The sequence below is a fragment of the Aspergillus caelatus genome (genome assembly GCF_009193585.1).
Source record: "Aspergillus caelatus strain CBS 763.97 unplaced genomic scaffold BDV27scaffold_133, whole genome shotgun sequence".
In the NCBI taxonomy this organism is placed as follows: Eukaryota; Fungi; Ascomycota; class Eurotiomycetes; order Eurotiales; family Aspergillaceae; genus Aspergillus; species Aspergillus caelatus.
The window spans coordinates 72,559-100,187 of record NW_022475396.1 but is presented as its reverse complement, the minus strand read 5'-3'; the positions used below and the strand labels follow the sequence as shown (position 1 = coordinate 100,187).

The following is a 27,629-nucleotide window of genomic DNA, read 5'->3' as shown; positions in this document are numbered from 1 at the left end:
GGTTGCCCGGAAGGATGGAGGCTATGGAGCCCAACGTGTCTGGCGGATCCCATTCGACGCACGACCCTATTCAGATAGTGTGACTGGACAGCTCATACCTGCATTTAATCCCTGATCGTTGCCTCTTCATTCATTCATGCCTTGGAAGAAAAAGAAAGGGTGAAGAATTTATTGCATTGGGGGTGAGGCGGTTTTCTTTAATAAAGAGGGGATTCGTCTGGGTGGGGGTAGGAAATTCTCCGGTTTGTTTTGGTTTTGGACACTTTTTTAGGGATTGCAGTGGTGTGTTGATTTAGTGATTATTCTTGGAATCTTGGTTAAAGAGTAAAAGAGAGTTGAGCAAAGCAAAGCAAAGCAAGAAGGAAAGAAAAGAGAAAGGAAAGGAAAGGAAAGGAAAGGAGAGACTAGCGGACGAACGACCATGCATCTAGATCCCATCGATGAGACGTCGTCGTACATGGACGGCGAGGTTAGGGAATATCCACAACCGACGACAAGGTTCGATTGAAGCCCTCATTCATTCTTTTATCCATCACCAAAAAAAAAAAAAAAAAAAAATAGACGAATTGCAAACACGGCCAACTAACGACTCAAAACCAGCCCCTACAAAGCCCCAGTCGTGACTCTCATCATCGGTCGAGATGAATACATCATCCCAGAATTCTACCTGCGTCAATTCCCCCAACTACGGAGAAGTCCCAAGACTTTCGAACAGGGCTACAATCCCAGTCTTAAATTCGTGTCTAGTCTCGACGTTGACGAAGACATCGGCCATACCCTTGTTCACTACCTCTACACAGGCGAATATGAAACTCTCCGCGATGGACCGGACCCCAGCATCCCCAGACGAACGATAGAATACAGACGTAGCGCATTTGCCTACCTGGCGGCGAGGAAATATGGTCTCGGTGGGCTTGAGGCACACGCAAAGCATTACATAGAAGTGTTTGATCGTGATGTGCCCACTCCAGATATTCTCCGCATTGCTCGGAGTATCTATTCCAAGCTCCCGCGGGACGAGACGTGGTTCCAGGATTATATACGAGTGAAGATGGAGGATGAGTTCGAGGCCGACGATGCCGTGTTCAAGCGGGAGTGGTTCCTCAATGGAATTGGCCGGGATGCGTCATTCGACCGATTAATCGTGCAGATTATGGCGGAGATCTACTCGGAGAAGTTGGCGACGGTTAATTTCCGGAGACTCGAGAACGGACGACATATTGTGCATTCCATGGCGAATGGGGATGCGGTACGCATCTCTGAGGAAACTATTCATGAAGAGCCAGCGTTTGAGGATGTCGTGCCTGAAGTCGAACCCGGCCATGGATACGATGGATCGACGGAGGACGAAGGTACCGGTGAATACAGTGGGAAACGACAGCAACAGGCAGAGTCAGAGCCAGTAAGCGAGGACTGGCCGCTGACTCCGTCGCCTCCACCCTCGGCCTCACCGCATCCTACCGACGAGACCATCGCCGTGGATGAGCAGCCTTCCTTTCCGAAGCCTGAGCCCAAAACTCACCCCGAGCCCGACGCAGAGCGCAAAGATGACGACGACTGGGGCGGCGCCTGGGCCCCGCTCCGGAAACGGGATAAGAAGAAGAAGAAAAACAAGAAGCTCAAGATCGTCGAGCCGGAGACTGAACCCAGAGCGGAACATGCCCCGACGGAAAGGTGGCCGGAGGTTCGCCAGGCTACGTCGGATGAGTCGTATGGTTTTGGGCCGCCGACGCCCTTGAGTCCGGTTTATGAGGAGGAAGTTCCTCTGCCTTTGAGGCCGGCTTCAGCATCTCTTCTAGAGGGACCGAACTATTGAGAGTGGTGGTGGTGGTGGTGGTGGTATATTCAGATTGTATATATTTTAGAACATTTTCCGTTTATTTTCCTTCTGAGTGTTTTTATTTCGGATATGGTTTTGCAAAAAGGTTGCCTGGTATTATAAAGATTGAGCATAGCTTTAGATTGAAATTTATATTTCTGTTTAACTATTTAGTCTAGGGCGCAGGGTGGAGCTTCTATCATAAAGTCGTATTAATTTGATACAAGGCACGTACTCGAATTTTATGCTGATGATTGAGATGTAAAGAAGACTATCGGAGAGAACGAAGCTTTAATACGGAGATATAAGGGGACAGGCACTCACAAAGGTCTCATGGATGGCATTCGTGCCATAGATGCGTTTCGATCAATCGCAAAGTACGGGCAAACTTTCCCACTCACTCCAGTGAAACTCTAAAGTATCAATTGCCAGCAAAACACAAACTATTTGGAAAGGAACATTCACAATATGCAACCATGGACATGTCTCTTGGCCATCCCAAGCGCTTTGTCAATGCCTCTATATGTCAGTTGCAATGCCTGAGATAAAGTTTTACTTAGTACGATACGTCCGGATACTCGAAGCTTGGGATAAAATGCACAAGTGCAATATTGCACCGCCTCAGTTCCAGGGCTGAATGGGATAGGGTCAGTTCACGAGCTTGGAGCAGTAGGTTCTCTAGTTCCGTCGAATCAAGATGTCGATCGGGATCCAAGGAATCAGTCAATCGCCAGATAGCTGTCTCATGTATTTGCAAAATTACAGCATTGATGCTGGCCGTCGGATTTATGCTTCATGCTCCTGCAGACAGAACAGGCGTGTTTAATTTTGGTGGACATTGTTTGCTTTTCAACTGAGGTTTTTGAGAACAGAGATATGAGAGGCTAAAGCAGAGAGGAAAGTCAAATATTTTATGCGAATGTCGAGGTAAGTATCTAAAGAAATTATAGAATATCGAGTATGCCAATCTCTAATGCCCACCAGCCTCCAAAGCCTCATATAAACCCTGATACAGCTGACACCGCCCATCAAGCTCCTTAGCATCAACAGTTTGAAACAAACCCTGGGTCACATCGTCTCCTTCAGTCTTCGGCCCATCACCAAAAATCCCAACCCGAGGGACAGTTTCCCAGCCGGGTCCGGCAGACGGATTCTTCGCAAAGTCAGCCCAGGTTTTCTGGATTACCTGGCTTAGTTCCTTTTGAACCTTCGTGGCCCCTTTTTGCGTATACGTGCCGAAGACCATCTCAATCTCCGCCGAGTGAAAGGCCCCACTACCAGCTAGTGGATTTGCGTTCGGAAAACTGGCATTAAAGTAGTATAGCCAAGCATCAATACCCACGAAAGCGCTGTCATTAGCGACGCGCTGCGAAGGGCACTGAAACCCAACTTCAGTCAGGATTTTCGCCACACGATCGCGTTCAGTCTTAACTCCCAGAGTACCCAGCGGGTATTCTTTCAGGATGGCTTGAACCAGAGTCATATTATTGCCTAGAGTAGCACTGAGAAGGGTGTGGGCTTCGGTCGCATTCTGTCCAACGACAAATGTTTGGCCTTCATCGGCATTGCTGCCGATTAATAAAGGCACACGGGCGATCTTAGACGAGCCATCCGTAGAGTTCTGGCGGTTCTGATGTGGATTCTTTGGCCATGTGATTCCATCAGGAATCGGGGAGAAGGTGAGCATCTTCCGTTCGATGATATCTTTAAGTTGCTTTGCGGGAATAGCACGGACACATTCAAGCTCATTCTTATTCTGGCAGTTGGTAGCGTTGACTAGAGCCTTCCAACCGGACCCGGCAGTGGCCGCCAGCAGCGTTGATACGCCGGATTCCATGATGCCAGCATGGAAAGGAACAGGATCTGGAGGACTTGTAATGAGAGCCTCCACACTCATGGATCCGGCACTTTCGCCTACAATGGTGACTTTGCTCGGGTCTCCGCCGAAGGCGGCAATGTTTCGCTGGACCCAGTCGAGCGCAAGACGTTGGTCGAGCAATCTTATACTATTGTCAGCATTGGGCGTGTATTAGCTGATAGTGAATTGTCTTTTGACTCACCCCAGATTCCATTCCGATTCAGGTAGATCAGGAGAGCCAGGGAAACCGAAGACATTTGTGCGATAGTTGCTGGTAACGACCACTACGTCCTCGTTTGCCGCAAGACTGGTGCCATCATAAACAGGCAGGGAACTGGCCCCAAGCACAAAACCACCGCCGTAGATCCAGAAGAGGACAGCCTTGGAGCCCTCTGCTGCTGACTTCGGGGCAAATATGTTCAGGTGGAGACAGTCCTCACTTTCTTCGCCGCCTCGAGGCGGAGGCGTGTTGAATACCGCGATGGACCGGTTCCGTGAGGCCTCGGGGTAATTGAACTGCTGAATACAATCGGGTTTATACTCCGATGCATCGTAGACCGAAGGCCATGGTGCAGGAGGCTGGGGAGGGCTGAAGCGCACAGGAGGGGCACCAAAGGGAATCCCGAGGAATTGGTTAACTGTAACAGTTGAGGACGGAATGGACGTTGTGGTTCCAGCGACAACACCTGCGTCGATAGTCACGGTGGGGCGACTGTCTGTCTTATTGACGGACGATGAGAGGGCTATACTCGCGACAAGGCCGAGGGAAAATTGTGTAGAAGGTATCATTATGGAGGAGAATTACCAATTGCTAACACCAACCAAGGCTGGCCCTATGTACCATTAAATCCCCCCCCCTAGAATATGACGACAGATATTGACAATAGGCGAATACGAGGTTTTCAGGCGTCCCAAAAGTTGATGATCTCATCAGCCTTCTGCCCACCGGTATCTTCGACGCGTCGATCTAAGCCAAATATGCAACTTTAACTTCGCGTGACTTGGCGGCAGATGTATCCAGCCCTCTCTATTCAATCGGTATGCTTTTAAGCCTGAACTGTACGGAGTACTGATCGGCTTTATTGAAGGGCAACCAATGCTATCCTTGGCGGACGAAATCCTGACCCACTATGAACCTATTTTATTTAGTAAACTGACTTGCTAACTCTGGCACTTTGAAGGGCCGCAGTCAGACCGGTTGCAGGCAATGGTTCATTAGCGAAAGGCTCAATAACCTCACATAACCGAGTCCGAGGATTCATATACTCGGCAAAGGTTGCAGCCACTTTTGATAGCGCTTATTCACGTTTACTTAAGATGGTAATAGGACAAGTATATCTTGTATGAGAGCTTTAGGATTCTAATAGTATCCTAGCGCTTTCGACTTCTTTTATCTCTAGAGAAGATTTAATATAGTGGGTATAGTAGAGTCTACTTTATGTGAATTATACAGCCGAATTGCTGAGAGACCCCGGCAAAAACTTACCTGATATATATTTTACAAGAGCATAAGCAAGTATCATCTATCCTATGTAAAGAGGGATACTGCGGAGGTAGCAGACTAGCAGTGGTAGAGGCCCGGTTCCTGCGCCTCCCCTTTTCTAATACCTGGTATCTGGTCTGAACATGCTAGATTGAGCAGATATTGTCTATGTTTGCTATTTCCTGGGAATTTGCTTACTTTGGGTAAAATATTATAAACCAACTTAGTCGATGCATATATGCTATCTTCTGAGTATTGCGAGTTTTGATTGCAGAAATGGATGAACTATGGAAGCACTGGTATGATAATGTAGACTAGATCTTATATACACAGAGAAAATTAAATAGGAACTCGGTTATTTATACAAGGCTTTCGTCCAACAACGTGAAGAAAGCATCGGTACTGACTAATATAATTTTTTTTCTTCAAACCCACATAGCTCTGTGTTGATGCAACTTAGATCTAGGCATCGTGTTCTACCAATGATAAGATGCCGTATGATCAACCCCAGTGTTGATGGTACGTAACTCGTATAGGCCTTAGATATATTTTCCTACATCTCGGACTATCTTATGTTTTCCTTTGTATTTTAATTCTTTCCTTTCCATCTGGTTTTGTATATCTTGCCTTTCTACTCTTTCTTCATTCTTTTTTTCTTTTTCGTTTTGTTTTATTTGCTTTTTGACTCAGTTCTAAATTAGGCATTGTCCTTCGATAAACATCAGGGCAATTTTCAATGTACATTATAGTTTCTACTAAAGGTCTGGAAATGTTAAAATGGTTACATATATTAGACCTATGTAGGGCAAGTCGATCAGGTGAGGGCTGGACGTGAGTCGACCGCTTTGGCATATGCATAGTCCACTCACATTGTATAAAACCAAAGCCCCTAACCACGATTGACGTATGGGAATAAAATAATATGTATGATAACAGCAGCCCCTAGACGAAGCAACGCAAACGGACAACCTATGACCGTGACAAAGTGGACCTTGATCATCACAGCACTTGTTGCAATATTCAAAAGAATAGTCCAGACCATGTCCATAACAGGAATATTATGCATATTATCCTCGTATGCTAACCTCGGAACATACATTGACCGATTACAGCTGAAAGGGTAAGTGAGGGGTTCGACCCATGGAAGTAACGCTACATATCCACCGCACTTGAAGAACAGGGATCAGACAGGAGTTATGAGAAGGAAATATGGGACGAGAACAACGCGACTTACGCATGGCCCTTGCTCATTGGTCTATTTATAAACCACTTCGCTCATCGTGCGCCTTGACGGCAGATATTTCTTCGTACTGGCCATCATCTTGAAGCGTTTCTCGTCGGGGTGCAGGGGTTGTGCTGTATGATAACGTGCTTAACAGAATAGAGTGGATACCGGTGGGATTGCTTTTATGTTAATGGTATGTGACGGTAGGGCCTGATTCTTTGATAAATTGCGGGGAGTAACCGCCTGTTGTGTACTGGCTGTTTCTTTTCTCAACCTTGCTGACTGCTGACATATGACGATAGAATTATGGCCCAGGAACACCATTTGGATGCCCTCGTCGTGGGTGCCGGTTTTGGTGGAATTTACATGCTCTATTCCCTTCTCAAGGAGGGTCTGAATGTTAAAGCCATTGATACAGCTGGTGATGTCGGTGGTACTTGGTACTGGAATCGATATCCCGGTGCCTTGAGCGATACATGGAGTCATCTTTATCGATTCCTGTTTGACCACGAGTTCCTGCAAAGCTACCCCTGGAAGAAATGGTATCTCACCCAACCCGAGATCATGCAGTATCTCCGCGACGTTGTGGAAAGATACGACCTCCGCAAACACATGCAGTTCAACACCAAGATGCAACGGGCGGAATGGAACGATACGACCAAGACCTGGAAGGTTCAGTGCGAAACAGGCGACGTCTTCCATGTGCGATACCTCTTCTCGGCGCTTGGACTACTGGTTAAAGCCCAGTACCCCGATATCCCGGGGATAGCCACATTCAAGGGAGAGATCAACCACACCTCAGCGTGGAACCCAAATATGGACCTCGAGAATAAGCGTGTCGGTGTTGTCGGCGTTGGATCATCGGGTGTCCAGGTTGTGACGGCCATCGCTGACAAGGTTAAATCCCTTCATGCATTTATCCGACGCCCGCAGTACAGTGTTCCCAGTGGGAACCGGGAGGTTACGCCGGAGGAACGTGCACTGGTCAACAAAAATTATCCAGCCCTTATCGCAGATGCCCGTACCTCCGTCTTTGCTATGGGTACAACAGAGCCTAAAAGAACATTCATGTCACTGTCACCGGAAGACCGCGAGGAGCTACTCGAGCAGCTATGGAAGACCGGAAATGGCTTCCAGTTCATGTTTGGTGGGTTCTCCGATATTGTCACGAATGAAGCTGCGAATGAGGGAGTATGTCAGTTCCTGCGTAAGAAGATCGCCAGTATTGTCAAGGATCCGCAAAAGCGAGACATCCTGACACCGAAGGAACTCTATGGACGTCGACCCCTGTGTGATGGTGGATTCTATGAGAAGTTCAACAAGGAGAATGTTTTTGCGGTGGATATCAAGAAGACTCCTATTACGGAGGTTACACCCAACGGCATCTGTACGGCCGATGGCACGATCCATGAGCTCGATGTTATAATCTTTGCGACCGGGTTCGATGCTGTGGATGGCACTTATGCGATGGTTGACATTCGCGGCCGCGATGGGAAAAACCTGTATGATCTGTGGAAACCATCAGGCCCAAGCACTTATGTAGGGATGTCTGTGCATGATTTCCCAAATCTTCTTCTAGTCAATGGGCCGCACATGGCTTTTGCCAATATTCCTACGTCAGCGGAGACTAACGTCGAATTTATTATGGATTTGGTCCGACGAGCCGAGGAGATATCGAAGCGAACGGGACGTCAGTGCGAAATCGAAGCCTTAGCAGAGGCTGAGCGCGCATGGACAGAACGCAGTCGGTCCTCAGTAGCGGGAACAATGTTTGAAAAAGTTCCTTCTTGGATATTCGGACATAATGTCACTGGGAAGGCTGTGGGAGTATCCTTCTATTTTGGGGGGCTGGGGTCGTTTAGGGCCTATTTGGCTGACATAAAAGCTAAGGGCTTTGAAGGGTTCAAAAGTCCATTAGGTCCCTCGACCAGAGAAACACGGCTATAAGATAGAATTTGATGCATTAAGAAGGCATGGAGGATTAGTAGAGGGCACTACAGCTCAGTATTTAGTAGCAAAGGGAGTGAAAGCATTGATGAATGAAGGCCAAGGGAATCCAATTGACAATGTGAAAGAAGAGAGTAGCTTCGTCTACCCCGTATTAAGTTCATACACATCTTTTCTTACGATGTCTATTGAGGGGCACACCCATTATCAGGGCCCTCTCTATCTCGCATATTTGACTCCGGCTCATTCCCCCCTTCAGCCTCAGCGTCCAAGCGCCGTTGAATCCTGTCCCAGTCCGGCTCTTCGTCAGGCCGCAAATTCATTGCTTCTTCGGCTAACACTGCATGTTGTAAGTTACCTTCACGCCGCATATCCCGCGCAAACTGTCGTAGCAGGTACGCCCGAAGGGCGGCATTCGATTCGCTTCGTGCAGGTCCTGAGGGTGGGGCTGGTGGTGGCGGTGATGCCGTCCCATTTATCTTTGCCTCTGCATATTCTACAAGCTTCTGGATCAAAGTCAATCGCATCCTATTCTGGATTCTCCAGCATTTTGCTTGCATGGGAACAGTGGGACCAGTGTAGACCCCGTTTGGGTGGTTGATGGCCAGAGGCCAGAGGTCCTCTAATAAAGCAGACTGGGACGACAGCATTGCATAGAGATCTCCCCAAATCAGATTACCCTGAATGCGCATTTGTCCGTGGTAGCCGGGAGATTCGTCTGGGCGTTCAATACCTTCCTTCGGATCATAGTGAGCATCGACTGCGAGAACGAAGCCCAAATGATCGCCGGATGGGATGAATTCGGTGGCAGCCGAGTATGAATTTCCCATGTAGGAAGCGACACAGGCATCATCAATGACCAGAAATGCGGTGTCGTTGATACGGTCCTTGTCCTCGAACGAGGGGGTGGCATGGTCGTTGAAATGTCTAAAAAATTGTGAATGATTAATACCGCTATTCCCGGGGTCAATAATGGGCATCTTACTCACTTTTTCGCCGCATCGATGTCCCCTTCTGGGATCCCCACAGCCTTTCCGTCCAACCAATGTAGCTTCAAAAGTGGTTTAATAGCGTTAGACCCCGTTTGACCCCGACCCCAGTCTGCGGTATGTGCCTCGAACTTTTGCAAAAACTCCGCCCATTCAGCCTCATTCTGCTTGTAGCTCAGACGGTAGATGGCAAGTCCAAATCCGCCAACAGGACCGTTCTGTGATGTTTCCACCCTAGCTAAGCTTTTCATAATCCACGGCTCACGCGGAACTGGCTCTATAGGATCGCCCCTCGTTTCCCGTCGGACCTTGTTCTGGCTCTCAATCTGCTGCAGAGCTGTACGGTGGAGTGATTCCGGCGATCCCATGCCTTCACGAACACCTCGAGATGCGGTACCTATATTCTGGAACATGGTCATGCGAGAAGCCAACTTCAACCTCTGGTGATATTCTTTATGCCGCTTCTCATAATCGGACGACCTAAGCCCTGGCGGAATACCGGTATCAATTGCAGGCACAGTATACCCCTTATACCCATGCATAGGTATCATGATCGTATAATCCGCCACCGCCGAGATCTCCATGAGTACATGTAGAGCATCTGTCATCTTCCACTGCACCCTATCTGCCACATCCTCATTCATCGGACGATGTGACAATAATCCCTCCAGAAGGGGCGCGCGCAGTGTGTTCACATGGGAAATGACCCATCGATGCGCACGCTCAGTCATCACCTCATAATGAGCTTTAATAAACTCTGCCCACCGCTTAGCCACACTAACAGGCTCCTGATCCAGCTGAAGACGCTGTTCATTCAAAACCGCATCGTACTCCTCCCAATGTCCATAGATAAGGTTAAACGTATCTCGCAGATTCTGCGCAACACGCGCCTTGTTAAGGTACTCGAAGACAGCAAGCACAGAAGAAAGATACTGACACGCAACCTGAAAATTAGCAAGATGGTCAAGTTCCTTCTCACGCCAACGCTGCTCCGAAAGTGGGATGATGCCCTCCCACGCTCGACTTTTGGCCGAGTGGATATTCTTCCCCACAAGGCAAAGACGATCGCCGTCCTCCGTGGACCCAATTCTTTTCAACACTCTTTGCAGAAACGGCTCGCCGTTGGGGTCATCCCCCGGGTTAGCAGAGAGACTACGAATCTCCTCGGATGTTAATTGGGGTAGCGTCGACTGCTTCCCGTTAGGAAGTGGAGCTCCGTTACAACATTCTAGAAAGTGGACGATGGTTTGGGGCTCCAGGAGTCGATCGACTGTGACGATCAGTTTAAAATTTAATCTATTCTCGGCATAATTCGATCACCGGGATCGTCGACTTACCTATTTGTAACTCATCTTGAGCCTCGCGATGTACTTTGGTAATGGCGTGGCCGTTACTGCGGATATGGCTATATAGTGCACTGGGTGCCATTGTCATTAATTCACTGGTATGGATGATGTCTCTGACATTCTTTGATTGTAAGGAAATGGCAATTTTATAATTTTGCAACTTCCCCTGAAATTAGCCATGCTAGGGTACTTTTAGTGTCATGAGGCGGATGATGCCTAGTGGCTGCCTGAATGTTGGCCTGGATGGAGAAGGGTCTCGGATAGTTGCTATTGGGTGGAACCGATGGTCTAACCACATTGACTGTAGAGTCCCAAAGTCCAGGTTGCAACGCTAAATCACTAGTACGTTCACCCATTTTAATAAAGGAATGAAAAGAATAAAAACATAGTATTAGAGAGAATAGCGCATAAAATGTGTGAAATCAAGGTGACATGATAACCTTGGAGGATCTTGATATGATAAGCAAGAGGAAGCTTTCCTCAATACATGTACATTCATAGGGCTTTCTGCGTATATCAAGAAAACAGCCACTTATAGTGTTCTTGCTGTCCCTTGTTGAGAGAAGGGGAAATGTTTCTCTGATAGCAATTTATATTGTGCGTTGTTTCGTCGAATTTATGTAAGTCGAGGCCCATGTATATTCTTTACAATTGCACACTCAGTATACTAGCTTTCCTTTCCGGCAATAGATATAAGAATAAACCAAATCTCCATCGGGTTTAGACTGGATACCTCTTTATTAGTACCGATATGACTAGATCATACAGGATTTCTAGTAATGGTCAGATTGCCAATCGTGAGAATAGTAATTACACTTTGTCCGCCCTGCTATCTCCTGATACGAAGCCCATTTTGAAGCTATACCGGTTATAGTCAACAAGTATTTAATAGTCTTGCCTGTGATTTAATACGAAACCTAATGAGCTCTGATAGAAAAGCTATTTGAATTTCAAATAGTAAGTGTGTCCCGACAAGGTTCATTGCTAATTATGTAGTTCCACCATGTAAGAACCAGAAATCTATACAACCTCGCAGGGCTCATTACTGAGCTCGGCGACAGCCACGAGAGGCATCTCCGCGATAACACTTTAAGGACCTGAGTATATCGATTAAAGTCTCTGAGACCCAGCTATCTGTGATATTACACTATCCTTCAAGCTCCTCTATTAGAGTAACCTGGCGTAATAAATCTTGGCTGCAAGGTCAATGGGTTATCTCTTAGCTCATAAGACTTCAAAACCTCTCTTATGCCGTCCCCGCACCCAGTATTTCCTGCCACAGCTCTGAATATGTCTTGTATGATGGGCGAAAGATCGTCCTTCCCTTGGCCAAGTAACGGTAGTATCTGCGCTATTATTTTTGCTCCACACCCAGTATTGCCTGCCGCGATTTTCAATGTGTGTTTTAGGAGGGGTGAAATAATGTCGTCCGACGGATCACAGAACGGTAGTACCTCCGCTATTATCTTATTTCCACATCCAATATCGCCTACCCAGATTCGTCGAAACCACGGTCGTTGTAGCAGCGTTAAAATGGCAGTACAATTTGTCTCCTTTCGCCGCGGGGTTGTAGGTTCATCTCCTGAAGACTCATACTCTGCAGCGAGACGGATATTAACAAGTGCTCGATTGCTGTGATCTGCAGCTCTTCCAAGCCAAACTATCACATGGCTGGCTCGACTGTATATGGTTGGCATTAGCTGAATCTGATGACCTTTTTCCAGGTCATCCTGCTGGTTTATACTTACAGCATCTACCCATAATATGCGAGGAAACTGACGATCTCGAAGATGCAACAGTGCCGCGTAGAGGTTGTCCGTAATAGATAGAGTTGAGCCATCTAGAAAGATACATCGAGACGTGCTCTCACTACCCCACACATAAGACAGCGCCTCATATGGGAGATAACTATTGCCTGTTGTTGGTAGAGAGTAGTTGATAAGCTGGCAGCTGATTGAAGCGGTGTCGTCTGTATTGGGCAGTAGGAGAAGCACGCGAATAGTACTGGACCCTGCTGGACGTGGGGAATATTCGTACTGGCGCATCGTATGTGGGTCTGTGTGTTGATGGTAGTTCTTAGAATGGCAATTTGAATAAATATTATTTGGTAGTGGTCCGGAAATTAGTCTATGGCTCTGATTTAATTTTGAGTAGCCCCGTTTCGGCATGTATCTACAGTCGGAGTATCGTCTCGCAACATTTCAACAATCCTGAATGGGTGCTGACAAAGTGAGGCTGTGGGAGGAGAGGATGCAGTTCTGTTGGCGAAGCTGGGACCTGCACCATTCTCCCTGTGGCTAGAGACCTAACCTAAGCGCCGATTGCCCCGTAGGTTAGTTGAGTGATCATAAGTAACTCCAGCACGCTCGCTTCTACCCTTCGCTACAGCCATATGGTCTAGTTCCATCCTAGAAAGGGAAGTGAGTTGTGACTAGAAATCACTACAGATGCTGTATGTTGAATTGCTTGAAGAAGTTCTCGACCCGTCAGTAGGGACGAGATGAAACACCGCAGAGCTGTATGCCTTTTTTACATAAAGTATGGGTTGTAGAAGGTCCAATGCTGCGGTTTCGGGCCGAGACTCGATTGCCTGTATACTGCCTTACGTATAGATGCGCCGAGCATTCTTGTAGATCTAGCTTTTTCTCGACTGCACTACTATTGTTAGTGGCTTACAGGACGCTGTCAGAATATTTTCCCGTAAGAACGGATCTGATTGTCTCAGAGCCTTCAGTAAGGTCTGGCGTTACGCCTACCCATGTAAACGTCGGTGCTGGGGTCGATGACCGACAGTCTATTATCAATTCATCCTTTGTCCCTTATATAAACGCAATTTCAAGGGCGAAAACGAAGCGACTCGGAAGTTTGTAGGCGAAATCAACAAGAAGTGATCGATAGAGGCTACCATAATGGACCATATCCAAATAGTGGTCGAACGAATTAGAAGAGTTCCCAGGAATTGACTGACAGGTCCAGGTTGCTTCCTCTGTTAGGTCGTTACATTCCATAGAGATGCCGGGCGTAGCGATGTCTGAATACTCGTAAAGGCCCGTGGAACAAACTGGTTTAAGAGGATTATTACATATTCATATTGGCAGTGGTAGTCTTTCTAAGGTTCAGGTCTGGGTCACTCAAATGAGAAAACTGTGCCTGTTCTACCGGAAATTAAATACTATTGGAGGGATTCAACTTGGACTGGGTATCAGCCAGGAAGAGCGCGAGTTTAAGCATATAGTTCTACATTGGTAGTATTTTGATCACTTAAAGATGATCGCACTATGATTGTGGAAAACATATAGACCAGCCTACTTGCTTCCTTTGCGATGGAAGGGTTGGTTCTCTGGCCCAGACGGAGCCGCAGGGCGTATAGGGAGAGATTGAGTGAGCCAGGGAAGGGTATTATTTGAGGTCACATGCGCGACAAAGCTATAGGCAGTGCGATCTTCAAGCATTGTCCACAATTGTACAGGCATTGTGACAAGGATAAGACCAGATCCCTGAAAGGCGGCCTCTGTCTTTACATCTACAGCCAAAACTCCAGATGGAATGTTGGTCGTAAGCCACTTGGTCCATGATTTCAGATCCAGCTCTGAGAGGGCATCATGGATTTTGACACTGATAAGCACCCTGTTGAATCCAGGGGCCTTTAAAGCCTGTAGTCTCTGTGCCTCTCTTGGTTGCAGTTTCTGGAGAGTGATACTTGGAGACCCGTCCTTCGGTACATGTACAGGGCAAGCGCCTATCTGGTTTTGGTACGCATTTCGGAAGAGTCGAGCGTATATTCCGGCAGCAGTCTCAGGTGCTCCTCTCAGGTCGTCAAGGGTGTCTATGAGGACTTGCGTGAGCGAAGAGTGGAGGTTCGCTGTTGCCGTTTGCTCCCATCCCGAAGCCGCAATCGTCTCCGGGCCACTTTTCATGGCCACCGAAGCGGCGGAGCAACAGTCGAAGATGTAAAGGACGTCCCCGTCCATAGTATCAATTACGCCACTTATGCGTCTCCAGTCAATCCTAGCCCCCACGAGGTTTCCTGCTGCACCGGCCCTCCCCCTGTCGATGTTATTAGCTACGTAAAGGTTATCTAGAGGAGAGGGGTGAGTAACATACGCTAGATACCATTTAGAATCCGTTGTACCGGCATATTGTGCGTGCCCGGAATACACCACTATCCTAAGTGTATGTTCTCCTCCCCTGGAATTAGACCATGAAAGGAGCTTAGCGGTCAAAGAATTGTATGAGTTATTGACTGGAATTAGATAACTCTCGGTCCTGAAATTGTAGACTCTCCCGAAAATATTAATGAGTTCGGCTTCAAGACGACCGACGCCCATCTCATCGTTCTGCCAATGTAGGGCCAGCACAGAAACATCGTGGTAGTATCCCTGAGTAGTCGGGGTCACGGCATCCAAGGCCTTCTTTAAGTCCGACGCAAAATCTTGAAGCCGCTGAGGTTGTTCGCCCCTGAGATTGTATGCGTGCAGAGGTTTCAAGGAAGTCATGATGGCCTAGTATATGCAAGACAAGTCAGATAGATAGCGACAGTGTGAGTAAACTATTGCTGTGTACCGGGTTTTCCAAACAGCAATTTGGCACCGGCTTCTGCTTTATACCAACACGGGCGTCTCTAGGAGAAATCCGTATCAGCGTCTGCTGTGTACCGGGTGTTCCAAACAGGAAATTGGCACCAGCTTCTGCTGTGTACCACAAGGCTATTCAAACGAGAAGGGAGGAAGAAACACAAGAGGCTAAATGAGGGCGTGGTTGGCTGGATTGGACTATTGCCTAGTAACAAGTGCGTAGGATATTAAATGTATGTAGCTATACCAACCATAGCAGAAGCAATGATGTGGGTATATATAAAACTCCGTGAGATATTCAATAACCTGTGGGTTGACGAAGAATTTTTCGATTCACTTGTATATCCGCGCAATGTAGCTTAGGGAAAGTAGTGTGTAGTCTATGGTCATTCGCTACACTGTCTTACTGAATACAGCACCTATATTACCCTATTATTGATCACGATGAGATAATGTAGAGTATGAACGAAAGCTTAGCAAATATAGGAGTCTAGCTTAAGTATATACCAAGGACAGCTTCCTAGTGAAACCCTGGTCAAGCCATATTACGCGAACCCCGCTGATTAGGGCTTTATCTCGTATATAGGAGTCTGATTCACCCTGTTAGATCCAGTTGCACATACATCGCCACACATTCCCTAAAGCTTTCTCTGTGCCATATTGAGCAAATATCAAAGTGAACCAGAGCCTTTCCTCGTCAACCCATAGTTTAATGAATAGCACAGTGAATATTCTAGTGAATACCTATTCATATAGCTCAAATAGTTTCTTTCCGTCTTCGTACAAATCGGCACAATATTGCATACTTTCTCCCTGTTTGCTGTCTCTTATTACTTGCTATCCATGTCCTACACCACTGGCTGGAGCAAGAACGGCGGGAGCGGAACGAGCAAGAAGAGAAGCCACATGCGCAGTTTGAGCAGGCAGGGACGAGAGCAACAGAAGCAGCGAGAAGAGAGACTATTTGCACAGTTTGAAAGATTAACTCAAGCACTGAAGCTAAAGTAATCCATCATCTGTGCTTGGCTTACACACTTTCTAGAACGTCAATCTGTCCGGAGTCGTAATATGGAGGCTGGTGTATATCTAGAACCGGGTGAATCAGACTCCTATATTTGAGACAAAAGCCTAATCGGGGAAGTTGGCGTATTATACATACAACAATAGAGATTCATGTCCACCAGAAATGGCACTAAATAAAGCAAAGGCACCATATGTGCCCCGAATTTCTGAGTAATTGAATGGAGTGACAAAGTCAACAAGCTAGTTGCTTCCAGATAGGCTATTGATACTAGTACAAAAGTTACAAAATCCGCAGCGCAAACGCGCTGTGGATCTACACCGGGCACACAGGCGCTCATAAGAGCTACCTAACCTAGCCATGATGCAAGAACAGGCTAGATGTCAGGGTTTAACCAGTTTCTTCTGCCTAAATGACCGGATATACTGGAAAATAGGGAAGTGAAGATCCCCCGCATGGAGAACCTGTACCTGAAACACGATTGACCAATGAGCCGAGAGCAAGTATATCTGGCACAATTCGTCACGGAGTATTAGCCGAACGGCATTGTCGTCCGCAATGCCGTTTGCTCGATTGAAATTAGGACAAGGGTTTCTGCAACATTGGTGATGTACACCCCTGTCAATGCGGGATGGGCTTGAGCATCGAGATTGGAGGGGAGAATTCCGTTCGTCCGGGATCAAATGACCGACAGTGAATGATTGTGCACATTAGTGATTTAATTCAATCTACAATAGAAAGGGCGTGTGATGCTGCGCTGCAACAATGAAGTTGTCATGAGGATAAATATGGAGTATTTAAGAACTGCCTGTCCCTCGCTGTTATGGCTCGATGGAGGAATATCTCTGCAAAATAGCACATCCTGGCCACAAAGCTCCAACTTCGATCAGTGCTATAATAAACATGATCCTCTTGTCATATCTCCTCACTTATCTCGTCTGTGCCCTCACCTGCAGTGCCAGAGCTATACACAATGGCAGATCCCTAGTTCCCAGAGCAGGATCCCTCGAAAAAGTCACCGACTTCGGCGACAACCCTAGCAACGTTGGGATGTACATCTACGTACCCACAAACTTAGCTCCCAATCCTGCAATAATAGTTGCAATCCACTACTGTGCGTACTCTTCCATCTATATCCTTCATCCGCATATTAACGATACCCAAAGGCACAGGAACCGCCCAGGCATACTACCAAGGCTCCCCTTACGCCCAACAAGCCGAAACACACGGCTTCATCGTCATCTACCCCGAAAGCCCCTACGAAGGAACATGCTGGGACGTCAGTTCTCAAGCAACGCTCACGCACAACGGCGGCGGAAATAGCAACTCTATCGCCAACATGGTAACCTGGACGACCAAGCAGTATAACGCAGATGCAAGCAAGGTGTTCGTCACGGGTACTAGCTCTGGTGCCATGATGACCGTATGTTCACCAAACTTCCAAAGCCCTGGCCTCTTCATGAAGCAACTAAACTGATAGTACTAGAATGTAATGGCAGCAACATACCCCGAACTCTTCGCCGCCGGAATCGCGTACGCCGGCGTCCCAGCCGGCTGCTTCCTCTCAACAGCCGACCAACCCGACGCCTGGAACTCGACCTGCTCTCAGGGCCAGTCTATCACGACCCCCGAGCACTGGGCTAGTATTGCTGAAGCCATGTACCCTGGCTACAGTGGCTCGCGGCCCAAGATGCAGATCTACCACGGTAGTGTCGATGCCACCTTGTACCCCCAGAACTACAACGAGACGTGTAAGCAATGGGCGGGCGTCTTCGGGTATAACTTTGATGCTCCCGAATCGACTGAACCGAATACGCCTGAGGCGAACTGGAGCAGGACCACTTGGGGACCGAATGTTCAGGGGATCTTGGCGGGGGGTGTTGGACACAATATACAGATTCATGGGGATGAGGATATGAAGTGGTTTGGGTTTACGAGTTAGGATTTTATTTCATGGTATTGCCATTCATGTATGTGTGAGTTTCTATAATACGTTGTTTTACGTTATGATCCAGGTAGGGGTTTTCATTGACTGAGAAGAATTTACGAGTTACTATGTTCATATATGTCAGGGCTTTCTCTAAATCGTCGGCCACTTCAATTCCTTCCACGCACTTAAGACACGGAAATCATACATGCAATTATGACCAAGCCAGCTTTATGCTCTAATGCAACGTGTTCAATGTTTAGACATACACCCCACGTCCCTATACTTGGCAAAAATTGAACTCCGGATTTCCCCGCAGCTTTCTTTGTCGATCAAAAATGGAGCTCGGAGGATTTCCCAATTCGGCCATTTGTCATCTCTACAATTGTCGAATGGCCCGATGAATATCGGCTGGTTATTCATTTCTTGTTCTGGGCTATTATCGGTCCGAGGCAATTCTTTGTTAATCGGTAGTTCTTGATTCTTTCGTAGCCGTGGGTTCAATGTTTAATCTACACTATCCAGGGCGACACCGTCTACTGAGTACATAGAGCAATAATTGTAGTAGAGCTAGCTGTAAAGGTAATTGTGAATTGTATATCTGAACTATGATGTAGCATTCATCCTCTACTCAGATATTGGGTATCTTTCATTCCAGTTCCCATCTTAGTGCAGCATATCAAGCCTAAATCTTCTCTACCTTCTCTACCTGCTCGACCTTCTCCTCCGTAGCCTTTTGCTCTGCCACATCACCCTTCTCCAAGTCAAGGACCTTCTTCGATTCAGACTCCTCAACACCCGCAACAGCAGTCTCAAATCTCCGCCCACGCTTCTCGGGTCCGAACGCCGTAGTCACCATGATTCCCGTCGCGATAATAGCCGTAGCCACGCCCATGGTAGGTCCGTAAGCGGGCGCCGGTTCACCAGTCGAACCAGTGATTAAGGTCTTTTCGGCGATGGCGTTGACGATTTGTGCGGAGGGGGATGAAATCATGTTACCTACTTGGTAGGTGATGCCTGTTCCATATTAGATAATCTGGGTAATAAAGTTGCGATGGGAGAGTATATATATATATACCAGGGAAAGAGGACCGGAAGGCCGGTGGTGAGAGCTCATTCAAATGAATTGGGATAACGCCCCAGGCACCCTGAACGAAGAATTGCATGAAGAATCCAGTTGCGCTCAATGCCCGTTCACCCTCTGGGAGGATCCAGGCTGGGATAAGAATACCCGAAATCAAGGCCGAAACGATGATGGCGCGTCGGCGGCCAAAGAACTGGGATAAGTATCCGATGATCGTGCCACCGACGCAAGCGCCGGTTTTCATGAGGATGGAGGCGCGGGAGGCGCCGGTGTTTTCCATTCCCTTCTGGGTTAACATGAATGTGGTGTAGGAGTCTTGCGAGGTGTGAGAGTAGTAGTTGAACTACGACAATTAGCCTGGTTTTACCCTTTATGGTTGTCGTTGATTTATTGGATTGTGGAGATGAATGAGTACTTACCCAGGTCATGAGAATAACGGCATACACGCACATCTTCCACTCCTGGGCCAACATCTGCCTGGTTTCGTTCCAGAATGCCCCTGCGCTCATGGACTTCTTGCCGGCCTTCTTGGCTTCGAGGAACTGTTTTGATTCGGGGAAAAAGATGCGGATAACTCCAACCCCGATCGAGATACCAGCTAAGCAGTCGTAAGCTTGAATCTACATTGTGTGTATGGGAGGGTATTGACCTGCAGCCCAGAAGACTGTCTTCCAACTATCGGTAGCTCCACCAACTCCAAGGTTGGCACAGGCGGCAAAGACATATCCCAAGGAATACCCTTGTTGCAGAATGCCCGACATGAGACCACGAGCATTGACGCTAAGAGAGGTTAAGAGAGGTTAGTCAATTCGGACAATAGCTATCTGATCGCGACGCTTACGGGCAATGTTCCAGCGCCATGGCGATGGCGTTTCCATAGACACCTCCCATAAAAAGACCAAATAGACTCCGCACAGCCAGGAATTGCTGGAACGTGTGACTGTAGATGGTTGCAATCTGTAGCACCCCTAATACAATCATGTTCAACACCATGGGCCATTTACGGCCGAACTTGTCACCAGCCAAACCAAAGAAGGCGGCGCCAACACTTCGCAGAAGAAGCGTCAGTGTAATTGCCGTGGATATTTCTGTTTTGGTGCGGTTGTAGTATTTGGCTAGTTTAACTTGCTGGATGGACAAGGCGTGGAAGTCGAACGCATCTGCCGTCCAGGCTGTCAGGCCAACTAGGAAGAACACCCAATCGCGGGCACTGAGCTGCGCAAACAAGCTGATGGGGTTCTTGATGGGATCGGGCTCTTGCCATTCAGTACGAGTCTCCCCGTACTCGTTGGTCACTACGACTCGTTGCTTCCACTTGAACAGATCGCCCCATGCTTGCTTTGCTGTGGCTAGGATGCCAGTGGGGATGGGCTCCGCTGGCTCGTTCGCAGTACTCATGTTGCCAGGTACTCCTCACTGAAAGGGAAAGAAAAAGAAAAAGAAAAAGAGAAGTGGCCTATTTTGAAAACGGGCGAGAATGATCGTCTATTTAAGTCGCGCAACGACATCATGATTACACTTCCCCGGATACCTCTTTATACATGACAGCAGTGATTTCACTCCCACCCATGGTCTCGTCCCTATTGGGAAGTAATGTGCCCAGCCCACCTGATGCATTGAGGTCAATCCCCACAAATCCCCAGGTTGCAGGCCAACATTCCCCGCGAAAAGCTTCCAATCTTAACAAGCCAAGATAGCGCCAAGCAGCTAAGGCTGAGGTGGTTGTCCAAGCGTATCCAGCGCTGGCAAGCCACACTAGTCGGAGTTGCCGTTCAAGGTGGTATTTCCTCTGGAATCGGCCCGCCCTTGATGCCCAGAGGCGCTAACCATCCCAAACCCAACCTGGACGCGGGGGGTCGGAGTGAATTGGTGTGACGACTACGGAACCAATTGAACCATCGGATTCACACAAAGGATGCCAGTGAATTACTCGCACGGGGAGGGTCAGAAGGTCATGAACATGATCCGTGGGCCTCGCGTCCATGCAAGAGTGGCACCTCGTGCGCGAAAAATTGTATCAGCCAAGAGGATTAGTTTTGAGTCAATTTTAAACTTATTTCCCCATGCTCTTGTGGGGGTTTTTTGTTTCTCTCTCTTTCTCCTGGGGTGTGGAGGTCGTACGATACTGGGAGGGAGAAAGGAAGCCCTACATGACCTCATTTGGAAGTTGTTTGTAAATGGGCTATTGTCGGCCACGTTCGTGATTCTGGCCTGTGAATCGGTTTGGTAATTGTTTAGGTGATCTGATCAGCGTGTGTCCACCTCCTTACATCTCAACCGAGCATTCTTCAAGACACATAATCCTGTCGAAGGGCAGGCATTCGCATCCTGCGTTAAAATTCTACCTCGGTGTTCCCCATCGCGGAATTCCTCCGACCACGGCATCTTCGATTTTGAATCACAAATGGCTATCAAAACCCCCCCGATACTGCTTCGGGAGACTGGGTCGGCTTTCACCTCGCATGTCTGGGCGAGCCTCAAGACTGCCCCGCCGAAGATCCGGAGAAGCCCCTCGTGGCGCCTCTTGGCACAAAGGGCTTCGGAACAGAAGCAAGTCTTGGAAAAACGTTGTCAAGAACCAGCGGAAGGCTTGATCGTGGGAACCAAACTTAACTCCTCGGGTGGATTCGGGAGCATGGAACAAAGAAAAAATCGTAAGATGTGACCATAAGATAACTCATTTGGGGAGGAGTCGTGGTGGAAGTGAAACTTGGTCCTGGCGGAGAGATTTTCCTTTCGGGATCTTCTTGTCGCAAATCAGGCCTTGGGCGCTTCGTATATTCCCTGTCAGACTAACCAGACACCGATAAAGAAACTGCGACTGTTTCTCTGGTCCTTATTGGTCGCGGTTATCTTTCCATGTGGGTCAACGCTGGCTATTCCGTGTGAGATGTTGGTTCATGCTCATCATTGCTATTTTGGGCGACTCCATTGACTATTAGGATTAGAATTCAGACACGGCAGGTGTTCAATACTACTTTTGGAAACTAAGAAATTACCTCAATCGCAGTAATTTGGCTCCTCTGGCAGAAAAGCATGGTTTAAGCAAGTGAGCGTCGTTGGTTTGAAGTTAGGGTTTATCGGTGGGGCCGAGATATATATTGCCAGGTACTCTGTATGTGCACTGCATGTCAATATCTCGGATTCCATGCATTCAGTCCCTTACAGATCACATTTATGTAGACAAATAGTACACAAAGACTTGCCTACTAGATCATTAAGGTTGGTAGGATCATAGGAAAATGGGATCACTCTACGAAGGGAGCCAGGGTTAGAGAGAGTAGAGGCCCCAAGTCACCCACAGTCGGAGCACACTACATCTACGACTGGAGAAGAGAGGAATATTCAATTCAAACCACATCAGTACGACACTTGTGATACTAGCTGACTGGATATCTCCAACATATAGTAAGCATTAATAAAACTCTGGACACATGTCTTATCTATCTAAGCTGTACTCCGCGACGCCGTGCGCTTTCGCACATACACATCGGTAGAGGTATTGGGCACGATTTTATCACCGAGTAACACATTTTTTGGCCTCCTTATCTGAACAGAGCCAAATTGAAAGTCATATTCCACTAGAAACCGACTGAGGATGGCCTTCAAAACAAAAGTTGCAAAGAAGCGACCGGGACATGCATACCGACCCAGTCCGAAGTGCATACTTGTAGCACTGGTGTGGACAAACTGGGACTGGGCTTTGTCCCCGTCAACGTAGCGGAGAGCGTCGAAAGTATCAGGGTTGGAGACGTACTTGGTGTCCATGCCGATGGGTCCAGATGCCATGCAAATGTGGGTGCCCTTTGGAAGTCGGAGGCCATCGGAGAGGACCAGGTCTTTCTTCACCACCCGGTGAAAGGATACTAAACGATCCACAATTAGTATCCGAATATGCAATGAAATAGAATTGTAGATAACCTACGCTCGCCCGGGGGATTGAAGCGCTGCGACTCCTTGAGAAAGCTATCCAATCGCCGAAGCGCAACCAAACTACTGTAACTGGTGGACTTCCAGTCGGGCATGACCTCTTGGATCTCCTGACGGAGGGGTTCAAGCCATTGAGGCATGGTGATCAGATCATACAACCCATGAGTAATGGACATGGCACTTGTATGCACCACTGCCATACTGGTAAGACCCAGCAGACGGTGGGCTATATTCCTTGGATCGCCCTCATTATCATTCTGAGCAAGATCCATCATCCACTGCAGGAAGTCATCCGGCTTCTGGTAGTCTCGATCTCCCTCCGCCTCGCTCTGCCGGCGCTTCGCTATTTCTGGACCGAGGAGCTCATCTTGGACGTATCGCAGTTGTGTATCCAGGCTCCGGCTACTGGGTAACATCGGCCCGATAATGGGATGGAGGAAGCTAGGTATGGGACGTAGCAGTGTAATTGTCATGAATATATTTTTTGTAAAGTCGATTGAAGCGGTCAGCCATTTCTCGCTACGGCATATTTCTGGTCCGACAAACACGCGAGCGCCGGCTCGAGCGACTAGGCGGAGGAACACCTCGTACGGCCTGACTGGGACCCATTTATCTATAGCTTGTTAACATTTACGAATGTGGATAAGGGAGGATGAGCCCACCTTCACATTCTGGCATCTCAACGTCAAAGCCATGGTCTAACTCGTCTATAATCCTTGGTATCAATCGACCTAATCGAGCCTTGTATTAGCTATGGCATAGTCAGACCTGTGCAGTAGGATTGACACACTGATAGCAGGAGTCAGGCGCTTCTGTATAACCTCTGTATGAAGATGACTGTCGTTCAAGATCGTCGTGTATTTGCCAACATGGTCCTAGAAGAGTACATCCATAAGCTACAGTCCATAGACATTAACGAGGTATTGTAGCCCTCACCGCAAACACCGCTTCCAAAGCGTTAAGCGTCGTGAAAGGTAGTTGCCGTAGCTCCTCGACGTACTTATTCGACAGTACGATGATATCTCCATCTGGCTTGAGAAGACGAAATGCTTGGTCCTTATACTAAGTTCTCTTTGAGTAACAAGCGCAAAGCTTTTAAGCGATCGCCTGCTCACCTGTCGGTATCCCTTGTATATAACAGTAGGAGCTGTTGAATTGAACCATACACGGCTCAGGAATTCCGGCAGATAAGGGTTGAAGAGAGTAACAGTTGGTACAGACACATTGCTGCGTTTCGCTGGGCTTGGGATTATGAACCGCGTAAAGAGGATGACAAGCGTGATAGCCATCAAAATGGAGCCCTTCTCTTCCTCGAACAAATAACTAAACCTAGCCACCGTTGCGGTGAGTTTGTCCATACCTGTAGGAGTTTTAGAGTGGCTCGAGTCACTCATGTCACGATGGAGCAAACAACCTCATTTTACTCTGAATTGTGAAACATATCCTACTTATCGCAAAGTTGGCATCGTTGGATACCCCCTATCTATTCTGCTCCAGGGTCACACGGTAAAGACATTCCCAAGACCACATGCTGTTCGCTTACGTACATTGATGTCTCTATAGCAAGGATAACGCTGGCGGGTATCTCGGAGCTGACCTCCGAGCGGCAGCGTGTCTTGCATGGTCGGAATAGCAATAACAAAGCAAGATAAACAAAGCCTAATGACAGCAAGTAGTAATGCAGTCGTATTCGTAACCATTCTTCGCCCATGTCTCACACAGATTTGCAATATCTCAATCACTGGCAAGCCCCATATTGTAGTTTCAACTGGACCTATTCTAAACGTACCCGTCTAGGACTCTCAGATGCATTGTGATGTTGTCCTACTTCCAACACCTCGATCAGGATGTCGCACATACGAGCATCCTTCCGATTCCCAGGCGAGTCTAACAGCCGTAGCTGAGGGGCCATCGATCACCATCCATCCGAGCAACTGTTGCATCAGCCTAAATTTGTTGATCTCCAATCCAGCCCGGTGGCGTTCTTGGATGTAATGATCAGTGCTCCACACAATCGTGGCCACTGCAGCAACACCAGAATCCCATTGGAGGAAGGTAAACAGTCCAGCCTCAAGGGCTCCGAGTCCCTGTGTGGGCTGATTCAAAAGTGGAAACGTGACACCGTACGGACACAGGTACCAGAGCTTAGGTGATTGGACGAAGGAGTGAACCTTAGACGCCACCAATGCAGAGAGCCAGAGCATATGACAGATACAGGAACAGAAGAAGGCAAAGCGATACGCAGAGAGTACCTGACGGCGTGCCGATGCTCTTTTCGGGTCTGTACAGCCGATAACCAAATGGCGGACGGTCATTATAATGACAAAATAGACCGGCCATCCCTGCCACGCCGCGATGACTTGTTGTTTAAAATGAGGGGAAACTATTGCGGGGGCTGGTAGAGACATTATTGTCAAGGGCAGGATATAGCTCATGACCATCGAAGCGATCAGACCGTCAATTGATGTGAGATTTGTTTCCGTAAGACGCAAGTTCTCGTTCACGGGTCTGGACCGAGACGTCAGGGCAAAGTAACATGGTATCACAATGCCAGGACCAACTGCCTGCTGTGTAATCCCAACAAAGAGAGTTCTTCCAAGAGTTGAGTTATCAGCCTCATGTCCCATTTGGCCAGGACCTTCCTCATGTGCAACTCACACTGTCATGCCTCGCATGAATGAGCCTGCCCGACAAATATCGACCACAACGATCATCCAAATGCCGACCATACCTCCCGAAAACATCAATCCCATCATGGTCAAACCTACATCGTGGCCTTGAGTAATGGGCCAAAAGAAGATAACAGTACTTTCCAGTATACCATCGAGAGCCTTTAGTCCAGTATATACTGATAGAAGGGTCACATTCGATTCCCCAGGAAGCGCTCTAGTCGCCAGTTGGTGCGAAAGAATATTGAAAAATCCATTGTTGAATAATGAGATGTACATCATATAGAATGAGGCAACTGCCGAAAGAAGGAACAAGTAAAATAGTGTAGAGTCCATATTGTTGAAGGGCTTTTTTTTGGAGTGTAGGCGTAGTTTCGACGTATGCTAAGGGTGACATGATGATTTTTCGGAGTATTTGAGACCATAACTTGTAAGCTTTCCATACGCTTCAAGCTGAGTCCCCGATTGGGGCGTACATGCCGCGCTTTCCATCTGAAAATATCTTGTTGAAGCACATAGGATGATTGGCTATTTTTACGGGTAGCCACTGATATGTGGTATCTTCAGAAGTATTAAATTGGTTTCTGTGCCATTGGGCTTTGCAATTAAATTCATTCTGAATCTCTGTTTCATTGCTATATGACTAGAGTCTACGACAAGCAACAGCCACGCTACCTTACATCGAACCGGATCTACGTAATGGACGGGTTTGGCTCATCACAGGCCCCAGCTGCGTATCGTGAAGTTGAATGGATTGCAGATATTTTCGTCATAGGAATGGGAATCGGTTGGGTTATTAATTATGTTCACATGGTCTACGGGTCGTTCAAAAGTCGTACATATGGAATGGCTATTATGCCACTCTGTTGCAATATTGCATGGGAAATTGTGTATGGCCTCATATACCCATCAAAGACTCTGTATGAGCAAGGGGTCTTTCTGAGCGGCCTTGCCATCAACCTAGGCGTCATATACACAGCAATTAAATTTGGGCCGAAGGAATGGACCCATGCGCCTTTAGTGATGCACAATCTGCCACTGATCTTTATACTGGGGATAATCGGCTTTCTCACAGGCCACCTCGCCCTGGCAGCGGAGATCGGCCCAGCACTGGCCTATAATTGGGGAGCTGCATTCTGTCAGCTGCTGCTCAGTGTCGGAGGGCTCTGCCAGCTGATCACTCGTGCGAGCACCCGAGGAGCCTCGTACACACTCTGGTGAGTATTAGCCTGGTTGATTTGCTAATAGTACACTCCATCGCGTACTAACCCTCATTACCAGGCTTTCCCGCTTCCTGGGCTCTTTTTCGGTGGTAATCTCAGCCTGGCTGCGTTACAAATACTGGCCACAGGCATTTTCATGGCTGGGCAAACCTTTGATAATGTGGTGCTTTTTCGTCTGGCTCATTGTCGATGGTTCTTATGGAGTTTGCTTTTATTATGTTAAACGTTATGAGAGGAGAATTGGTTTAGATGCCGATCGGAAGACGGTTTAGGCCATGGCTGATGGATGATTACTTCTGGGCATACGCCGCTTATTGGGTCCCTGTGTAGCTCGCCAACTTTCGAATTCGTATTGACTATATTCTTTGGGTTTAAGTCCTTCGTCCTGACTGTTTAGAAACATCTTTGTATCACCATCCTGGGTTATAGAGTAGGTGGTAGTTTGGGGGGTACGGCATTGGATTAGGGCATTGGATTTCTTCACCCCACAGAGGCTTGGTATAACAGTTCCCAACGAAAGATGAAGGGCAGCAA

The 27,629-nt window shown here is 47.7% G+C and overlaps 12 protein-coding genes across 12 annotated transcripts; 5 read left to right on the top strand and 7 right to left on the bottom strand.

Annotated features, from left to right (window-relative positions):
- The first annotated feature begins 316 nt into the window (after positions 1-316).
- Positions 317-1,925, top strand: BDV27DRAFT_131093 (uncharacterized protein). The gene is made up of 2 exons (XM_032067557.1): positions 317-498; positions 601-1,925. Exons 1-2 carry the CDS (start codon positions 422-424, stop codon positions 1,814-1,816), a joined length of 1,293 nt encoding a protein of 430 aa, XP_031925818.1. The 5' UTR covers positions 317-421; the 3' UTR covers positions 1,817-1,925.
- Positions 1,926-2,789: 864 nt separating this feature from the next.
- Positions 2,790-4,466, bottom strand: BDV27DRAFT_166000 (carboxylesterase/lipase family protein; the record flags this gene model as incomplete). The annotated part of the gene is made up of 2 exons (XM_032074076.1): positions 2,790-3,819; positions 3,880-4,466. 2 exons carry the CDS (start codon positions 4,464-4,466, stop codon positions 2,790-2,792), a joined length of 1,617 nt encoding a protein of 538 aa, XP_031925817.1.
- A 1,917-nt stretch (positions 4,467-6,383) lies between these two features.
- Positions 6,384-8,425, top strand: BDV27DRAFT_15554 (flavin-containing monooxygenase). Its single transcript, XM_032072166.1, has 2 exons — positions 6,384-6,578; positions 6,688-8,425. Exon 2 carries the CDS (start codon positions 6,692-6,694, stop codon positions 8,330-8,332), a length of 1,641 nt encoding a protein of 546 aa, XP_031925816.1. The 5' UTR covers positions 6,384-6,578; positions 6,688-6,691; the 3' UTR covers positions 8,333-8,425.
- BDV27DRAFT_165998 (uncharacterized protein) lies at positions 8,425-10,749 on the bottom strand (the record flags this gene model as incomplete). The annotated part of the gene is made up of 3 exons (XM_032074075.1): positions 8,425-9,259; positions 9,322-10,591; positions 10,659-10,749. 3 exons carry the CDS (start codon positions 10,747-10,749, stop codon positions 8,518-8,520), a joined length of 2,103 nt encoding a protein of 700 aa, XP_031925815.1. The 3' UTR covers positions 8,425-8,517.
- Positions 10,750-12,072: 1,323 nt separating this feature from the next.
- BDV27DRAFT_146741 (HET domain-containing protein) lies at positions 12,073-12,712 on the bottom strand (the record flags this gene model as incomplete). Its single annotated transcript, XM_032070631.1, has 2 exons — positions 12,073-12,126; positions 12,161-12,712. The coding sequence occupies 2 exons, from the start codon at positions 12,710-12,712 to the stop codon at positions 12,073-12,075; spliced, it is 606 nt and encodes a 201-aa protein (XP_031925814.1).
- Positions 12,713-13,972: 1,260 nt separating this feature from the next.
- BDV27DRAFT_146740 (uncharacterized protein) lies at positions 13,973-15,163 on the bottom strand (the record flags this gene model as incomplete). The annotated part of the gene is made up of 2 exons (XM_032070630.1): positions 13,973-14,714; positions 14,772-15,163. The coding sequence occupies 2 exons, from the start codon at positions 15,161-15,163 to the stop codon at positions 13,973-13,975; spliced, it is 1,134 nt and encodes a 377-aa protein (XP_031925813.1).
- A 2,002-nt stretch (positions 15,164-17,165) lies between these two features.
- Positions 17,166-18,204, top strand: BDV27DRAFT_146739 (alpha/beta hydrolase family esterase; the record flags this gene model as incomplete). The annotated part of the gene is made up of 3 exons (XM_032070629.1): positions 17,166-17,376; positions 17,429-17,685; positions 17,749-18,204. The coding sequence occupies 3 exons, from the start codon at positions 17,166-17,168 to the stop codon at positions 18,202-18,204; spliced, it is 924 nt and encodes a 307-aa protein (XP_031925812.1).
- Positions 18,205-18,759: 555 nt separating this feature from the next.
- BDV27DRAFT_131088 (carboxylic acid transport protein) lies at positions 18,760-20,798 on the bottom strand. Its single transcript, XM_032067555.1, has 5 exons — positions 20,115-20,798; positions 19,923-20,053; positions 19,693-19,871; positions 19,268-19,616; positions 18,760-19,206 (listed from the first exon to the last, which is right to left on the bottom strand). The coding sequence occupies exons 1-5, from the start codon at positions 20,669-20,671 to the stop codon at positions 18,875-18,877; spliced, it is 1,548 nt and encodes a 515-aa protein (XP_031925811.1). The 5' UTR covers positions 20,672-20,798; the 3' UTR covers positions 18,760-18,874.
- Positions 20,779-22,181, top strand: BDV27DRAFT_131087 (uncharacterized protein). The gene has a single exon (XM_032067554.1). The coding sequence runs from the start codon at positions 21,189-21,191 to the stop codon at positions 21,501-21,503; it is 315 nt and encodes a 104-aa protein (XP_031925810.1). The 5' UTR covers positions 20,779-21,188; the 3' UTR covers positions 21,504-22,181.
- Positions 22,182-22,720: 539 nt separating this feature from the next.
- On the bottom strand, positions 22,721-24,561 carry BDV27DRAFT_146737 (cytochrome P450; the record flags this gene model as incomplete). The annotated part of the gene is made up of 6 exons (XM_032070628.1): positions 22,721-23,139; positions 23,199-23,816; positions 23,866-23,934; positions 23,994-24,078; positions 24,140-24,265; positions 24,319-24,561. The coding sequence occupies 6 exons, from the start codon at positions 24,559-24,561 to the stop codon at positions 22,721-22,723; spliced, it is 1,560 nt and encodes a 519-aa protein (XP_031925809.1).
- A 494-nt stretch (positions 24,562-25,055) lies between these two features.
- On the bottom strand, positions 25,056-25,555 carry BDV27DRAFT_131084 (uncharacterized protein). The gene has a single exon (XM_032067553.1). It carries the CDS (start codon positions 25,541-25,543, stop codon positions 25,376-25,378), a length of 168 nt encoding a protein of 55 aa, XP_031925808.1. The 5' UTR covers positions 25,544-25,555; the 3' UTR covers positions 25,056-25,375.
- Positions 25,556-26,571: 1,016 nt separating this feature from the next.
- On the top strand, positions 26,572-27,367 carry pyr4 (meroterpenoid cyclase pyr4; the record flags this gene model as incomplete). The annotated part of the gene is made up of 2 exons (XM_032074074.1): positions 26,572-27,089; positions 27,154-27,367. 2 exons carry the CDS (start codon positions 26,572-26,574, stop codon positions 27,365-27,367), a joined length of 732 nt encoding a protein of 243 aa, XP_031925807.1.
- Between the last annotated feature and the right edge of the window lie 262 nt (positions 27,368-27,629).

What these genes read in the sequence shown, in the direction of transcription:
- BDV27DRAFT_131093 (XM_032067557.1), top strand. Translation starts at nt 422, where the DNA reads ATGCATCTAGATCCCATCGATGAGACGTCGTCGTACATGGACGGCGAG. An exon ending in TATCCACAACCGACGACAAG is followed by an intron (nt 499 to 600) that starts GTTCGATTGAAG and finishes ACTCAAAACCAG; the next exon opens with CCCCTACAAAGCCCCAGTCG.
- BDV27DRAFT_15554 (XM_032072166.1), top strand. Translation starts at nt 6,692, where the DNA reads ATGGCCCAGGAACACCATTTGGATGCCCTCGTCGTGGGTGCCGGTTTT.
- BDV27DRAFT_131088 (XM_032067555.1), bottom strand. Translation starts at nt 20,671, where the DNA reads ATGAGTACTGCGAACGAGCCAGCGGAGCCCATCCCCACTGGCATCCTA. An exon ending in GACAGTCTTCTGGGCTGCAG is followed by an intron (nt 19,872 to 19,922) that starts GTCAATACCCTC and finishes ACGACTGCTTAG; the next exon opens with CTGGTATCTCGATCGGGGTT. An exon ending in CTTCCGGTCCTCTTTCCCTG is followed by an intron (nt 19,207 to 19,267) that starts GTATATATATAT and finishes AATATGGAACAG; the next exon opens with GCATCACCTACCAAGTAGGT.
- BDV27DRAFT_131087 (XM_032067554.1), top strand. Translation starts at nt 21,189, where the DNA reads ATGCCAGTGAATTACTCGCACGGGGAGGGTCAGAAGGTCATGAACATG.
- BDV27DRAFT_131084 (XM_032067553.1), bottom strand. Translation starts at nt 25,543, where the DNA reads ATGGCCGGTCTATTTTGTCATTATAATGACCGTCCGCCATTTGGTTAT.